Source organism: Capricornis sumatraensis, chromosome 14 (genome assembly GCF_032405125.1).
Source record: "Capricornis sumatraensis isolate serow.1 chromosome 14, serow.2, whole genome shotgun sequence".
NCBI classification, from domain to species: domain Eukaryota; kingdom Metazoa; phylum Chordata; class Mammalia; order Artiodactyla; family Bovidae; genus Capricornis; species Capricornis sumatraensis.
Window position 1 is genome coordinate 63606044 of NC_091082.1, and position 17210 is coordinate 63623253.

Here is a 17210-nt window from a genome sequence, read left to right on the forward strand (position 1 = left end):
GTTCTCTAACTGTTGCCAAGGAACATGAGTGTGTTTTTCTGCATCTGGCATCTCTGAGGGTGCCTACTCTCCAAGGTGTCTGCTCTGCAGGCAGTGGGGTGTGAGTTCACCCCTGGTCCTTGGACCTCTGACTCTGCTGGTAGGGGGAAGATAGTGCCTGGGGATGGCTGGGCCTTTGGTGTCCCAGAGGGAGTCGCCCCATCCATCATTCTGGGTGAACTCTGGGAGAGGATAGTCTCAAATGTCAAGAAAATAACTAACTGATTTACACAGTAAGGAGGTTGCACATGGCTTTTTAGTTTCAAAGTATTTTATTTAAATAAAATGTTTTCTTGTTGCATTTAAATTTTCCAGGAAAAAAAAAAAACAAATGCTATATAATGTGGACCATTTATATTCTTCTTGAAAAGGTGACTGCCCTTTCTCTATATCTTCCCCTCCTCCCGCCACCCCCCAAAAAACCCAAAGCGAATCCATTGAGCAGTTGGGAGAAAGACCTCTTCTGATTGTTCAGAAGTCCTGGGCCTGGGGACTCCTCCCTAAGCCTGGGCTAGTCTAGAAGGCCTCTTCTTTGCCATCTCTTTTGTCCTGTTAGCCTAACCCCACCCCCACAAGATGGGCCAGGCAAGCTCCAGTCCTAAGGGACCCCTGGCTGCCAGTGGTAGTTCTGGTACAGAGGGTGGGAAGGAGAAGTGAAGATGGAGAGGGATGGAGCCGGGGTGGTGCCTAGAGACAGAGAGAGGGGAATGGGAGAAGAAAACAGGGGGGAGGAGGATGACAATGAAGTGGGAAGAAAAGGCAGTGGGCTCCAATAATTGCTTTTTGCTTCTTTGATACACACACTTATTCAGCAAAGTCTGAGGGCCTCTCACTCACTGGACACTGTTCTGGGTGCTCCAGTGAAGGTTGTTGAGGAGGCTGGATGGGATAAGAGAGAAGCCTCTTTCAAGCATTTGGCTCTCCAAACGTGGGTTATGGAAGCAACCGAGAAGCGTGTTTCTGGGTGTTCACACCTGGAGGTGGAGCAGATACATTCAGATAGAAGATGGTGAGGCACGGCATCTGGAGATAGATGCCTTGTCGTGGGTGATGACGACGGACTGCTGTCTTAATTCAGACTAGCAGCTGGTTGCCATGGCAACTATGGTACTTTTGTGGTTCCGTGATCCCAGAGATCAGCTCTCCTAGATTGTATCTGACACCAGTCTCAGCCGTCAGCCTCCACGTCTCCCCCAAGTCATCCATTTGAGGAGGGGCTGAGAGTTGGAGACAGAATAAGCAACTCAGCCTGCTGGGTGGTGGGAGGTGTGGGGAGATGAGCAGTCATTCCGGGAGGTGAAGGGGATGGCCAGATGCTCCAGGACAAGGGGACAGAGCATCAGAGGGTGCTTCTTTTGCTGGTCAAAGAGGTTTATGCCTGAGGGGCCTGAGTGCCTGGGGTATTTAGGCCCACTTAGGGCAAGAAGGGGGAACAGGGCTGGTTTTAAAATAAAAGCAGGCCTGCAATATGCTTCACAGGGTGTTCCGATAGAAGATCTTGGGGCAGCAGTTGCCAGTAGGCACCTCGCCTCTTCAGGACTAGACCTGGACTTAACCTGAAAGGCGGGTGACTACCAGCTGCCCCAAGTGAGCAAACAGAGGACATTTTCCATGAAACAATGTTAGAGAATTTAGCTTTTGCTTCTATAAATATCATAGCTTAGCTACATTATTAATGAAATTGCAATTTCACCATCATTTAGAACAGCTTCAGTCAGAAAATACTTCAAGAGAGCTACCCTGCAGATGTGCAAATGAACTTTGAGAGCACAACCTGCTCCCACGTGGGGAATTATCCATCTTTGTGCTGTGGTCACAAGACAATCAAAATACCACCCAGTTCTCCCTGTGAGTGGATTAATTCAGCCTCCCAAACTCAGCCCAGAATGTGGGGAGATGCTCTGCTCAGCTAACAGTGGAGCCAGCTTACATGTCCTTAGATCTCAGGGCACACTTGTCAACCCAAACCTTGGCCCTGCGTGCATCCGCCTCCTTCAGAATTCAATACCCAACTTCCACCTGTTGCAGCAATTAATGGGCTCACTTGGAAGAGAAGGTCACTTGGGGACTCGGTGAGGTATTACAAGTTTACCCTTAATAGCATCACATATCTGACAGCATCCACAGACAGTTGTGAGTACCGACTGTGTGCAAGGCACTAGCATGAGCTTCAAGCTAAATATTAATAAATCTCTATATAGCTTCATCCTACTTTCATTTAGACTCTCTAACTTCTGCACCCTGTCTACGACATGCCTTACCTCCATGATAACTTTATGTAATTGTTTCCAGTGTGCCTTCTGTGAGACTGTACCAGTGATTGTCTTAATTCCTTCCCCACTGAAAACCTTTGGGTTCATAGGAGATTCCTTGCTCAGGGGTAGCATCCTGTTTTCATCTGTGAAACATACATTGCACAGGTACACAATGGCAGTCCACTGAAGTGGATGGCATAAAACTGGCCATGAAGATGACCAGAAGCCATTTGTTCTTGCTTGGAGAAGGGAGGCTTGCTGGGGGTAGCATCTCAAAGAGAAGTCTTGGATACCATTAAACACCCATCAGTGGTGATGAGTTGTAAGATTATAGCTTTTGATTTTTCAACTTTTTCTCCCAGGTGAAAGGCCAGAAGCACAAGAACTTGGTGTGTCTTTATCAATATATAGGAACGGGGGGATACCAGATGGCTGGAATGTCCAGATATGAAGATTTCCAGTAAAAGGCTATGTAGGGACAGGAAGAGGAGAGCATTCATCTCTAACCTGAGTGGTGTATGGCATTGACAGCACGTAGGCTTCTCTTGTTATATAATTGTGCATGTGGGCCTGGATCTGCCAGGCCTTCCTGTGAGATGTTTTTCCAAGAGCAGACGATGAACTGTCTCGTTTAGGGCCTTGCTCAAAGTAGACATTCAGTGACCATTTGATGAACAGAATATACTTGCCTGGGTACCTGTGGTGTTGTGCATGTGTGCATTTGGGAGATATGTCAAGAAGTATGGATAAATGTTCCTTGTGCTTTTGTATACGGAATGTGCCAGAGATGGGTGGAAGGCATGCCTGAGTCTGCAGTAAAGAGCATTGCTATTGGACACATAGATGCTGAGAAAGCGTCCAAGACTTGTCCACATGCTCCCTGGAAAGGCCTGCCCCGGGGGACACTCGGTCTGAGGTTTGCTCCTTGGTTGGGTAGGTCCTCTGTGAACATGAGCGCATCACTGCAGGGATTTCTGCTCCCCACATTGGGTGTGGTTGGAAGGCAGCTGAGCTCCCAAGGCAGGACACCTCTGCCCCCTGCCTAGCTAGACAGGCAGGGACGGCCTCTTTTCCATCTGGAGAAGCTTGGGCTGGGCAGAGATCCAGAGGTCTTCTTCAGCCTTCTTCTTCTTTTTCTTCTTCTTCTTCCCCTTGTTTTGCTCCTGCTGTCGGCCATTTTCACCTCGCCGGTTCCAGCAGCAGTGGCAGCAGATGAAGAGGAAGGTGATGATCACCAGGAGGGGCAGCCCCAGGAGGATGCCTAGACAGATGCTGTTGAAGAGGCCCTCCTGGTGTTTGGTGGAGATGATGTCCCAGATGGCACTGAAGAACATGCTGATTTTCTCCATGGCGCGTGGCTAGACTGGGCCAGAGGAGCCCCTTAGCCCACCCGCAAGGGCAGGACACAAGAGGATGCAGGCTTGCCCACTTGGAACTTAGCCCTCTTCCAGCTCTGGGTTTGGGCAGGCCACAGATAGCACCTAAAGAGAGAACAGTGGATCGTTTAAGAGAGACGCTGTGGGGATGGTCTATAATTTTAATAACATCATTGATTTTAGGCTCAGGAAATGGGAGGAAATCAAAGAGTTCCAGAGTTCACTGAAATTGTATTGAGACTCAATAAACAAGATAAATGCATGCATTTAGTCAGTTATGTATTAACTAATTCTCGCTATGTACACACTATACGGGGCTTAGGATATGACAGTTAATAAGATGTCAGACCTGGCACATAGGCAGTGCTCCACGATGGTTAGAGAAATCAGTGTGTGCATCCCACAGTGTTCTGGTTACAGGGTTGTTTCTCTGGACCCTCTACAGGAGTAGTTCTCCACCTTTCTTCATTTCAGCCTACCTGATAAATGATGAACACATACTCCCCACAGGACAGCTCCATATCCGACCTTCCATGAACACAATTTGTCATTTTTAACACTAATGAAAGCTTAAGCACAAGATAGAATGTCCAAGTCTTGCTGGCTGTCGTGGGGGCCCTGGACCTCCCCAGGCTAAGAGGTCATCAGTCCTCATCCTGTTTCACTCCTGCTTTTCTCAAGGTCCCTTCATGCTTTCTTCCTGGCCCCATGTCTCCTCCCTCCTTACATTCCACTTTCAGGCCTGGCAAGGACTCATCATGCTGTGGGTGAGAAACCAGGTCTTTCTGTTTCTACCTTTCTCTCCCTCATTACTCTCGTCCCCCTGTTCCCCAACCAAATATTCCCAAGTCTCCTACCCTGCCTGTTCCTCTCTTTGCAGTGAAAAGAGTTTTGCAGGCTGATCAGTGATGGTGCCTGGAAACTGGAAGGGGGTCCCTGGCTGCCTCCCTCCTCCTATCCTGAGCCCAAGCTTGCAGCTGGGCAGTTCTGGTTGCTTCTCCAGAGTGGTCCCTCTTCCTATAGTACCTTCTCCAACTCTCCACATGTAGCTCAGGCCTCAGCTCTCAAGTGTAAGATCTTAGAGGCGCCTTCAGTTCTGGAATCCACAGGTTCTTGGGTCTAAACAAGACTCGGAGGACAGGCATGAGTCAAAGGAATTTAAGAGACCTTTTGGCATTAAACATTGTTCAGGAGCCAAAGATCGAAAAGTCATTGATTTTCAGGCTGGAGAGCTTAGAAATCATCCTGACCAGCTGTCTCACTTAAAGATGCAGAATCTGAGGCCCAGAGTGGTGGGGTGACCTGTCTGTGAGGTTACACACAAGCACATGTGTGTTTCTCATCACACACAAAGCTGTGATGAACACCCAGACCTCTGAACAATGGGTCCAGCACTCTCCCAAGGCTGCTGGGCAAGCAGAAAAACTAAGGATGGTAACATTACTTTATATTTTACTTGATATTTTTCTAAGTCACCTTCATGTAAATTATATCTTTTAAGTGAGCAACTGGATGGTGCATTGTGAGTGGAGGGACGCACTAGGGGGACCTAGGTCCAGAGTCATTCTGAAGTTCAGGCTTCATTGGGTTGTCCTGCACTGGAGCATAAGTGCGTGTGTTATACATCGGGGTGGTGTGTTACACACGCTGTCCCAGCAGTTGTGCTTGGAGGTCTCATTCCTTGGATAACACGCACTCTTGGTGTCCCAGGTACCCAGTGCCCATGTGTGCATCCAAGCCCCACCCAGGATCTCCATCCTGGTCTGCAGGCATGTGGCCCCACCCCCTCATAACATTATTTATACAGTTTATGCAGTTGTATAAATTGGCACCTGCTTCTGTGCCATTGGGCCCAAGGAGCCTGACATCATGTTATACAGTGGGACTCATGGGAATCGCCTAGTGGTCCAGTGGTTAAGAATCCATCTTGCAATGCAGGGCACATGGGTTTGATCCATGGTCTGGGAACCTTAACATACTATATGCTGCAGGGCAACTAAGCCCATGTGCTTCGGAGTCCACGCGTTCTGGAGTCCATGCACCACAGTGAAAGATCCCACATGATGCAGTAAGACCTGCCGCAGCTGGTGAATAAATACATGTTAAATAAATAAAATTGTTTTTTAAAAGATGGCACTTCTTACATGCCGGGCACTGTTCTAAGCACCTTGCGCCTGTTGACTCTCTTGGACTTTATCACAAGCTTATGCAGTAGGTACAGTTATTCCTCCCATCCTACAGCCAAAGAGATGCAGGCACAGGTCACACGGTGTGTGAGTAGCAGAGCTGGCCCTGAGGATTCTGGGAAGCTTGGCTCCAGATCCCCAAGGACTGAGCCATTCATAGTGTGGCTCTGGGCCTCCGATTTCTTCATGTGGAATTAACCCATTTTTGGCAAGTAGCCCAGGGTTTATAGAATCCTCTGCCATCCCCCAGATCAACTGAAACATTTATCCCAGTCAACATTTATCCCTGTTTGCTGTAGAAAGAGACTACAAAGAAATTTATTTCCCATTGTCAGATACCTCACAAATGCATGAAGATACATACAATAAAAATCCAGTCCTGCCCAAGGGAAGGTTTATAGAAAGCATACTGGCATCTGAACTTAAACTCAATGTGCAACAAAGATGAGCATCCCGAGAAGTTATGTGTCCTTGCTGGAGGCTTTGCCTGAGCCACTCCAGTGTCAAACATCACGTGCCATGGACCTGCCTGCACACCATCAAGTGCACAGGCTCTTTACAGAGGAAAACCACACTTGGTCTCCCCAGACCCCTCAGTGGAGCCAGCCCGGCGCCTGTTCCTTCTCACACCCCTCACTGTCCTCTGGATTCTCCTCCCTTTGCCATAATTTTTGCTTTGACCTCAGCCTTATATGGTCCTGTTTTTTTGACCCAGAGGGATTTTTATGTTCTGTTGTAGGAAGACTTTGGGTGCCTTTCTCTAAGCTGATCCTTCCTACACATATGGTTTCGAGAACCAAAGGCTCCTTGCACTGATTTCTGTGATTCAAATTAGACAGCAGCAGACCACACTTACTGACAAGCTTTCCTGTGCTGGGGTCGTGCTGGTCTCTGTGGGGAGCATATGTGAATCAGGGCCCACTCTGGGTTCGGCCAGAGAGAAGGTCATGGAACTCCTGGAGAACAGTAGAGCAGTATTCATAAAAGTAGAGCCACTTGACCTCGAGAGACAAGTAGGCTCTTGACAGATGTGTGAAAAAGATGTCAAAGATCCCAGGCAGAGAAACTTCCAGAACATCAGCAGGAGAACAGGGGACCTTCTGATGAGCCTGAAGCTCGGTGGGAGAGTGAAGGGCTGTAGGCTGTGGCCAGGTTAGAGGGGACCTTCACAGAGTGTGTTTCTTTGTGGGGAGGAGCTCTATAATGGGCTTCCCAGGTGATGCCAGTGGTAAAGAATCCTCCTGCCAATTTTAGGAGGTGCAAGAGATACCAGTTCAATCTCTGGGTTGGAAAGAACCCCTGGAGAAGGAAATGGCAACCCACTCCAGTATTTTTGCCTGGAGAATCCCATGGTCAGAGTCCTGGTGGGCTACAGCCCTTGGGGTCACAAAGAGTCAGAGACGACTGAGCACATAATAGGATGATATTGTGATCAGAGCTGCCCTGCAGGGAATGATAAGAGGGTCTGGAAAGCTCTGGAAGATGTTTTAAGAGAGCACTTCAGCCATTTAGCAAACCTTTATTGAACACCTGATATGTACCACAAACTGTGTTTGGTTTTGAGGATTCAGGAATGAATGACAAAGGTATAGTTTTTGATATCATGGAGGCCTGTACATTTCACAGGACTTAGTATCATCAAGGGATCATGTCAATAGACAAGAAGAAGAAGCAGCAAATTCCAGCTTATGTTGCTTAGTTGGATGAAATAAAAGCATGCATTTGAATTACGTCTTTATTTCAACATTCCAGGCCCTCCCATCCCTCCCAACTTTGGCTCAAACTCATCCATCCCATGGCACCTAAAATAGCCATGTGAATAAACAGATTTCTTTTCAAGCAAAAGCTAAGTCAATAATTAGCTTCTGGATTCCTAAAGGTACTTATTTGAGTCTACTCTCCATATGGCCAAAGAGAATATTCATTAACACTTGGGAACCCTGTCTGGGGACAATTCGATTAAAAGGTATTCTTTATATTTTTTAATCTAAGAATTCTCTTCTAGGCAACCCCCACCCCCCAGGTTCCTTGCTGAGCTCTGCTAATCTATAGCATTTCATTAGTATTTATGAGCGTTGCATTATTAGCATTTCCAGGAAACAATCAAATATCTCCTTGGTGGTATGAATTAAAAAAGTCAGAGCTTCTGTGGAATGTTTTTTGCATAAGGAGCCACACTTCGGCCTAGAAATGCCCTCTGGGAGACCCCATCCTTTTGTCAGCTCTCAAGTGTTGCTGACACTGAAAAATACTTCGTCTCTTCTTGTAAAATCGACAGTAGGTGCTAACTAACCTTGATTGTGGTTATGGGGGTGGGTGTGAGGAGAGAGAAGAGGGGAGAAGTTCCTTTCAGTTTTCCAGAAACCAAGTAGTATTCATCTCTATATCCTCCTTAGTATTTAGTTGAGAGAGAGTCATTCATTCATTCTTCCCACAAATTTCTGTCTGCCTGCATGTGAAGTATTGATGGCGAACAGAGATCCTGGAGCCAGAAGACCTGGGGGTTTGAGTCCTGGGTTAATTCTTGTGACCTTGGCCAGTTACCAAATGCTAGCTACAAAATGCAGTTCATAAGCTTCCCTTGTAATGAGGTTGTGAAGATTAAGAGCTCAATGTGTTTAATGCATTTTGTAAACTGTACAACACTATGAAACATAATCTACAAAGTAGTGAGTGAACTCCAGATAACAGTGGACTAATTCTAGCCTTGAGCTTTTCTTCCCCATCTCTCACCTCTAGCCCAGTCTTCATGGACCCCTACTCCATTCAAATGCAAAGGGCATCACAGTGACCTCCCTGCTTAGGGCTGGTCAGCAGTTCTGTGGCTGTAATTCTAGACTCTGGCTTTTGGCAACAGGAACGGAGAAGGGTCATTGGGGAACGTCTGATAGTGTCTGGAGGACTGGTGAGCTCATAAAATGAGGCCTGGAGAGAGCACCTAGTCCCCTGCAGGCTCTGGCCTCTCTCCAGTCTTCGGAACCCCTGGAAATGTACAGGGATGGCTCCTGCCACAGGGATGACTGGTCCATCCCTGACATCCAAGAGCTGCTCCAGAGTCATGTCCAAGCCTGGCCCACAGACTGCTGTTTCCTCTGGAACTCCCCAAGAAAGGGGCAGGGCATTCTCCTTTGCACCAGCCTCTTGTTATTTCTATTAGGTGAAATAATAAAGCTGGAGAATAGGGTCTGTTGGGTAGCAAATGCTTTCTAGAAATGTTAATGATAAGGATCATAATGGCAGCCAGCTGAAATCCCTGAGACCTTCTCCAGAGTGCTTTCTATATGGTTTAAATCTTTGGCCTTCTTATAATGGGTAGGGTGAAGCAGGAGGGTCAGGTCTCTCTCAGAACCTTAAAAGATTCCTCTGCTGCAGCTGTAGACTCCTGAGTATGTGTAGGGGCCATCTCATCATTGTACCCTGGGGGCAAAGGGACAGAGACCTTGCCTTGGGGCTTTCCTCGCTTGTTCCATTGAGCCCATACCTTGTGTTGCGGTGATCACTCTGCTTGCGTTCTCTCCTCACCCATGGATCTCAGGTGATGACAGGATCTCGGGAGGGCAGCCCTAGTCTCCTCTCTGGCCTCTGACTCTGGCCACGCTGGCTGCCTGAGAGTCACCAAGGGGGTTAAAGATTCAAGTGCCTGAATTACACTCCTGGAGACTTTGATTCTGTAGGTCTAGGAAATGCCCAGAAATTTATGTTTATAACAAACAACCCAAGTGTTTCTGGATAGTTTATCAGGTTCAAAAACTGCTGAATGAGCAGGCTGAGGTGATGACCCTTTTCTATATGCTCAGGAGCCATGTGCTGAATGAGAGAATGGATGGATCATGGGTGAGGAGGGGTAGGGAAGAGGTTCATCTTCATATGCGGCAGCACTGAGGCCTGCTGCGGGCAGCCTCCTTGGGGGTCACTTCTTGCTCTAGTTAGTCAGGGCATCTGGGCCAGAGCTGCTTTCCTGGAGGTCATTGTTGTTCATTTGCCAAGTCATGTCCGACTCTTTGCAACCCCATGGACTGCAGCATGCCAGGCTTCCCTGTCCTTTGCTCTCTCCCTGAGTTTGCTCATGTCCATTGAGTCAGCGATGCCATCCAACCATCTTATCCTCTGTTGCTGCCTTCATCTCTTGCCCACAATCTTTCCCAGCATCAGGGTCTTTTCCAGTGAATCTGCTCTTCCCATCAGGTGGCCAAAGTATTGGAGTTTCAGCTTCAGCATCAGTCCTTCCAATGAACATTCAGGGTTGATCTCCTTTAGGATGGACTGGTTGGATCTCCTTGCTGTCCAAGGGACTCTTAAGAGTCTTCTCCAACACCACAGTTCAAAAATATAAATTCTTCGGTGCTCAGTTTTCTTTATAGTCCAGCTCTCACATCCATACATGACTATTGGAAAAACCAGAGCTTTGAATAGACCGACCGTTGTTGGTAAAGTGATGTCTGCTTTTGAATATGCTGTCTAGGTTGGTCATAGCTTTTCTTCCAAGGAGCAAGCATCTTTTAATTTCCTGGCTGCAGTCACCGTCCTTAGCGATTTCTGAGGTCATAGTTCAATGCAATAGACATTCACAGAACATCCACTGTGTCTGACCCTGTGCACTCAGACCCTGAGCTCCTTCCTGTCTTGTAAGGAGGAGAGACAGAAATAGCAGAAGCACAAGGTGATGAGTCCTGTGGTCAAGCTCTGTGTTAAGGGCATGAGAGAAGCCCTGGGGAAGGAGTAAGCCTGCTGACCTGGTGGGGATTAAGGGAAAGAGATGCGAAAGAAATGACAATCAGGACAGCATCTGCTCATCCCTTCTGTGACTACTTAGGCATCACCTACTACATGCCAGGAAGTGGGTTGAATCCTGGGTATCCAGGAAATAGGCAGGATCAGTCCTTGTCCCTTTTATGCTCAAAGTCCAATGTGGGAAGCAAAGAAGCCCGAAGACTGGTGTGCAAGTGTAACATAGAAAGTGCTACAAAGGAGAAGTCTGGGATGCTGAGAAAATGAGTGATGCCCATCAGGGAGGCTGGGGCAGGTACTGGGCAAGGATGGCTTTGCTAAGGTCTGAACCACAGCAGTCATGTGGTAAAGGTGTCTCAGAAGTCTCAAAACTTAGACTAAACTTATCTAAAGCACTTTCAAGTAATATGTGTGGTGTATTTATCTTCAACTCTCCAATACCTTTTCAGATGAAGTGCCTCTAAATTTCCAGCAATGAGTTCAGTTGTTAACACTTGATAAAGTGTCCCCCCTCCCCAAAGTCTGGAAACACAGGAAATAATGTGTTCACTGTGCTTTGTTTTTGCAGATGAACAATTGGAACCGTTGCTTTCCCTGAAAAGGCCCTGAAAGGACAGTGTGGCTGGATGTAGCCGCAGGGTGTGTGGAGGGTGATGGGGGTGACAGGAAGCCCATGAGGGAGGTGGCCCCACACCCGTTGGGCTGGCTAAGCCACGTCAATGGCTGGTGTGTGCAAAAGGGTCATGGAGTTTCAAGCAAGGAGGGAATAGGCTCCGTGTTTTATAAAGAACATTGTCAGTGGGGTGAGAGAACAGATTGCCAAGAATGGGAGCAGGAGGAGATGATTATAACCGATGAGGGAAAATGGCACCTGGACAAGGCTGAGGGTGGTGATCGCAGGTGGGACACGTGGCCTGACTTGGGCGTTCTTCAGCTGATGCAGTAGCGGAACTGTCAGGCCAAGGGACCAAGGAATGTCTCTGGGCTGTGCTCTGCTCCTCGTCTTCTAACCCTAGTCTCCTCTCTGGTGTCCAACTCTGCTATATATATATATATATATATTTTTTTTTTTTTTTTTCCCTAAAATAGGAATCCCATCCAATAGTCTCTAAGACTCCCACCATCTCTCCTGGGGGTATAAAGCATCTTATTCGGCCCCAGGGCTCTGTACCCTGCCTGCCCAAACCTTGCCCAGCTCTCAGATCCACCCTGCAGTCCTTGTAGAATCCCTTTGGTTATGACAACATCACACACTTCCGAAACCAAGGCTCTCTGGCAGCGAGGGCACAGTGGAACCTCAGTCAGCAGTTATTAACTCTGCTGCTCTGGGTATATATTTTCTTCACGGTTCTCACCTTGCTAACCTGGCATGCTCAGATGCCCTCTAATAGATGTAAGTACTGTTTTGTACAAAAAGTGTCAGATTCCAGAAAATAATCTGCTAGTGGAATGTGACTTTATGACTTAAACCTGGCTTAAGGCATGATGAAATAGAGATCTGTATTTCCCCCAATTTAATTAATTGCTTTAAGTAACTTGTCCAGGTTGGAGCCTCTTCCTCCACCCTGCAGAGTATGCATATATGGTGTGGAACTGGATATTGAGTATTAGGGGAAAATTGGTAGTGTTTACCTTCAGAATCAATGTTATAATTAAGGTTGCAATTTTGAACAAAAGCACCAATAGGTCATCAATACAGAAACGATTAAGGCACTATGGTTATTAAAAATAATGAAGTGATGCTTTGTCAGACAGACTTCCTGAGTTGGAAGAATCCAGAGATGGGTCATGTGGTTGAGTTTCTTCACTTTAGTGATGAGGAATCTGGGACCAGAAGAGGCTGTGTCTTGCTGGAGGTCAGACAGTTGGTGAGATCAGGACCAGAACCAATGTCTTCTGACTCCCAGCATGACCCCCCACCCCAGTCAGGTATCCCATATAGAAGTCCTTGCAGGTAAGACTGAGACAGCGGTTGACAAGATGTACACTATGTCCTCATCCTGGGCTCAGGACAGCCTATGCCTCTCAGCCCCCTGACACCCCTGGGGATATGACTGAGTTCTGGACAACAGAGTGTGGACCTGGGTCCTGAAGTCTCTCTTGAGGTCCTTCGTGTTCTCTCTCTGCTTGCTCACTGGCTGGCCAACGCACAGGGCCCAGGGAAAGACTCCAGAGCCCCTGGGACTGCAGAGGTGGGAGATGTTCCTGAATGACTGCTGGCAGGGCACCTTGCTGACTACAGCGAACAGTGGAAGAGAAAGAAACCTTTGTGGGGGGAAGCCACTGAGATTTAAGAATTATTTGACATAGCAATTAACCCATCCTGACTCATACAGGTGACAAAAAGCTAACATTGGTAATGATTATAACAAATACGTGATCCATTTAGCAGGTCTCTCGTAGTGCAGCTTCCACCCAGGAGGGGTTTAGCTAAGTGCTCCGGAGTGCAGGTTACGGGACCAAACAGCCTTGGTTCAAATCCTGACTGCTACTCACTGTCTATCCCACTGGGCAGGTTACTCAGCTTCTCTCTCTGGGGCTCACTTTCTTCATAGTAAAATGAAGCTGATAATAATAGGCTGTTGTGAAAACAAGTGAGTCAGTAAATGTAAAACCTCTTGGTACCACGCCTGGCAACAGACACATGTGCCCTTATTATCTGACCCCAAATGAATAGGCCAGCCGAAGAAACACCCTGACTCCTTAGCTGATGCTCATTTTGTTTGCGTTTTTAGAGCTTGGGATGGTTCTGGAGGCGTGACTTTGATTCTTTGTTGCTATTGTTGTTTAGTCACTAAGTTGTGTTTGACTCCTTTGCTACGTCAGGGACTGTAGCCCACCAGGCTTCTCTGTCCCTGGGATTCTCCAGGCAAGAATACTGGAGTGGGTTGCCATTTCCTTCTCTAGGGGATCTTCCCAACCCAGAGATCAAACCCATCTCCTGCATTGGCAGGTGGATTCTTTACCACCAAGCCACCAGGGAAGTCCCGTTATGTCCTCTTACTGTGTTATTATTTGAAAGCTACCCTTTCATGGGGGAGCCCTCTACCCAATCTCTACTTGCCTGGGTGCCACCATTCCTTAGCTCTCCTTTAAAAGGCATTTTTTCCTCCTTCCCCTAGTTTTCCTGTAGTAAGGGGGCTCTTAACTCCATTCCATTCATCATTCTTTTTCAAAGCAACCAATTCAGAATTAAAATACAGAATATGAGGATGGGGATACTGTCTCTGGGGACCTCATATCCCTGGGCAGAGTGTGACATGAGCCTCTGTCCTTCCCCAAAACCAGACTGTCTTTCTGTTGCACCCCCCTTCTTCCTTCTGCATTCCATGAACTCCTCGTGTGAGTCAACACTGCCCTAGGCACTGCAAGTGGATGTAGTCAGGAATGATGCAGGTATGGTGAAGCCACTTGTTTTCCACAGGGAGAAGGTGGACTCTAAACAGGTACACAAACACGGAAACCAAGAGATGCTATTGATACTGTAAAGGACCCAGTCAGCATGGCCTCTGAGGAGGTGGCTTTGAGCTGAGGTCTGAGGGATGACAAGGGTCTACCTGTGCACAGGTGGGAGCAGCAGGGTGAAGGCCCGGACATGGGGAAGAGCTTGGCACAGTCTAGGAGGGAGTGGGAGCCTGGGAGCACCAAAGGTGACCAGGGAGTTCTGGCGCCATGAGCACAGAAGGCAGGGGGTGGAGGAGCAGAGGGAGGATCGGAAGAGCAGAGGCGCCCTCCTCTTCACCCGCCTTGTCACTGCATTTGTCCAAGCCCTCAGACCAGTCTCTAGTTTTTCCTTTCTTCAGTTCATCTCCTAAACTTAGAATGGGGTCATGCTCCCCCATCATGAGAACATCATGAGAAACGCTGGCCTGGAAGAAACACAAGCTGGAATCAAGATTGCCGGGAGAAATATCAATAACCTCAGATATGTGGATGACACCACCCTTATGGCAGAAAGTGAAGAGGAGCTAAAAAGCCTCTTGATGAAAGTGAAAGAGGAGAGTGAAAAAGTTGGCTTAAAGCTCAACATTCAGAAAACGAAGATCATGGCATCCAGTCCCATCACTTCATGGGAAATAGATGGGGAAACAGTAGAAACAGTGTCAGACTTTATTTTTTGGGGCTCCAAAATCACTGCAGATGGTGACTGCAGCCATGAAGTTAAAAGATGCCTACTCCTTGGAAGAAAAGTTATGAGCAACTTAGATAGCATATTCAAAAGCAGAGACATTACTTTGCTGACTAAGATCCGTCTAGTCAAGGCTATGGTTTTTCCTGTGGTCATGTATGGATGTGAGATTTGGACTGTGAAGAAGGCTGAATGCTGAAGAATTGATGCTTTTGAACTGTGGTGATGGAGAAGACTCTTGAGAGTCCCTTGGACTGCAAGGAGATCCAACCAGTCCATTTTGAAGGAGATCAACCCTGGGATTTTTTTGGAAGGAATGATGCTAAAGCTGAAGCTCCAGTACTTTGGCCACATCATGCGAAGAGTTGACTCACTGGAAAAGACTCTGATGCTGGGAGGGATTGGGGGCAGGAGGAGAAGGGGATGACCGAGGATGAGATGGCTGGATGGCATCACGGACTCGATGGACGTGAGTCTGAGTGAACTCCGGGAGGTGGTGATGGACAGGGAGGCCTGGTGTGCTGCGATTCATGGGATCACAAAGAGTCGGACATGACTGAGCGACTGAACTGAACTGAACATGCTCCCCCGCTCAGCCCACCTTTGGCTCTTCGTCACTTGTACGATCATCCTGAATCCTTAGCAAGGGGAACAAAGCGCTTGTGAGCTGGTGGTTCCTGCTCCCACCCCGGCCTCGTCTCCCCCACCGCCTCCATTGCCACACTCCCTCAGGCTCTCCCAAGCATCCTGCTCTCTCGCACTGCCACGTGCTCTGTTCCATCTGCCTGGAGCGGCTTCTCACCTCTCCCCTCGGTGCATTCACAGGGGAACTCCTTGTCCTTCCAGACTCCACTGGGAGGTCTTCTGTAGCTGCCAGTCCTCTGCCCGAAAACCTCCCCCAACCCATTTCTTTCTCTTCTGAGCTCTCCTGGAGCCAATAACCTACCATCACGGCCCTTGTCTGACTATATTATAATTATTTGTTTTCTTTGAAAAATTAAAAGGCAGAACAGCACAAAGAATTATACACACACACACACACACACATATATATAGAGTATATGTCTATGTTGAAGAGCTAATCACTATCTCAAAATATGACCTTAATTAGACACAGCATTTTTGGAGATGTATCAATAAATTAGTTAAGATGAGTCATACTGGAGTAAAGTGGGTCTATAATCCAATATGACTGGTTTCCTTATGAAAAGGGGAAATTGGACATAAAGGTGGGCTTGCACAGAGGGAAGACAGCATGAAGGGACGCTGAGAGAAGATGGCCATTGACAAGCCAAGGAGAGGGGCCTGGAACAGATCCTCTCTTCATGGCTTTCAGAAGGACCCAACCCTCCTAACACCTTGATCTCAGATTTCCAGCCCCCAGAACCGTGAGGCAACCCACTTGGGTGGTTTAAAGGGCCCAGCCTGCGGTGCTTCATCACAGAAGCCCCAGGAGGCTCATGTACGCCCCCTGATTTCACAGCACTCCCACCCCTCAGCACTCCCATGGCCTCTCTCTCTAAAACATATCCCACATGTGTCCACTTCTCTCCATGTCGTGGCTAGCTCGCCGTCACCCCTCGGCTGGATTACTGCTCAGCTTCCTAACCATTCTCTCTGGTTCTGCTGTTCCTTGTTTATGGTCTCTTCTCCCCATGTGAGCCAGATTACATTGCCCCCACCCACCACGGCTTCCCAATGCCTGCGGAGTCAAACCGACTCCTTGCCGTACCCCAGACATGCCTCCATCTCTAATCTTGTCTTGTACTCCCCTCCTCACTCACCATGCCCTGGACACACCTACTTCAGAGTTGTCCACCCTGCAGGAACTTGTTAATTCCATCAGTCCATTTTCTCTGAGATCTTGGCATGATCAACAGCTTCATAACATGCAGAGCTCCACACAAAGGCATTTCTACTTACTGTAACCTCAGATGTTAGCTCAATAGGAAGCCTTGCTTAACCAAGTCATCCGAGAAGCCAAGCCCCCAGTGAATCTCTACCACGCCATCCTGTCTTACAGCCCTGGTAGTTCTTCCTACTCTGAAGTTTCTCATTCACCTGCAGTGATCTTGTCACTGTGGCGTATGCATTTAGGGACTGTCTGCCTGCTCTGCTAAATGAGTTCAGTGAGAACTGGGTCCTTGCCTGTTTTATTCTGTTTAGATGCCCAGAGTTGAACATGTCCCTGAATGAATGAAATGCTGATTAACTCAAGAGATCTTGAAAAAAATGTAAATTAGTCAATCCAGGTTTTGGAGGAGAGAGCCAGGGTAATGAAAGGCATAGAGAAGAGGCCATCAGTCACATCTGTGGTCAGACTTTGATGACAATTACCCACTATTTAGCCCACTGTTCAGACAGATCCCTAGCCAAGAAACTCTTTCAAGGAGGAAATAACGATCAAGAAACTCGCATATCACTGAAAGCAGTAGGGAGTGGGGAGTGTGCTTTATCAGGTCCCAAATAATCATCTACCTTCCTTTTGCTCTGTTAC

At 47.7% G+C, this 17210-nt stretch overlaps 1 protein-coding gene across 1 annotated transcript in view; it reads right to left on the reverse strand.

Moving 5' to 3' along the window:
• Nucleotides 1–3248: 3248 nt before the first annotated feature.
• The window catches only part of KIAA0040 (KIAA0040 ortholog), a 37603-nt gene continuing 23641 nt past the window's right edge, over nt 3249–17210 (reverse strand). The window contains exon 3 of the mRNA XM_068986568.1: nt 3249–3775. Within this exon, the coding sequence (XP_068842669.1) occupies nt 3341–3643 (303 nt within the window). The 5' untranslated portion in view covers nt 3644–3775 and the 3' untranslated portion in view covers nt 3249–3340. The remainder of the gene's footprint in view (nt 3776–17210) is intronic.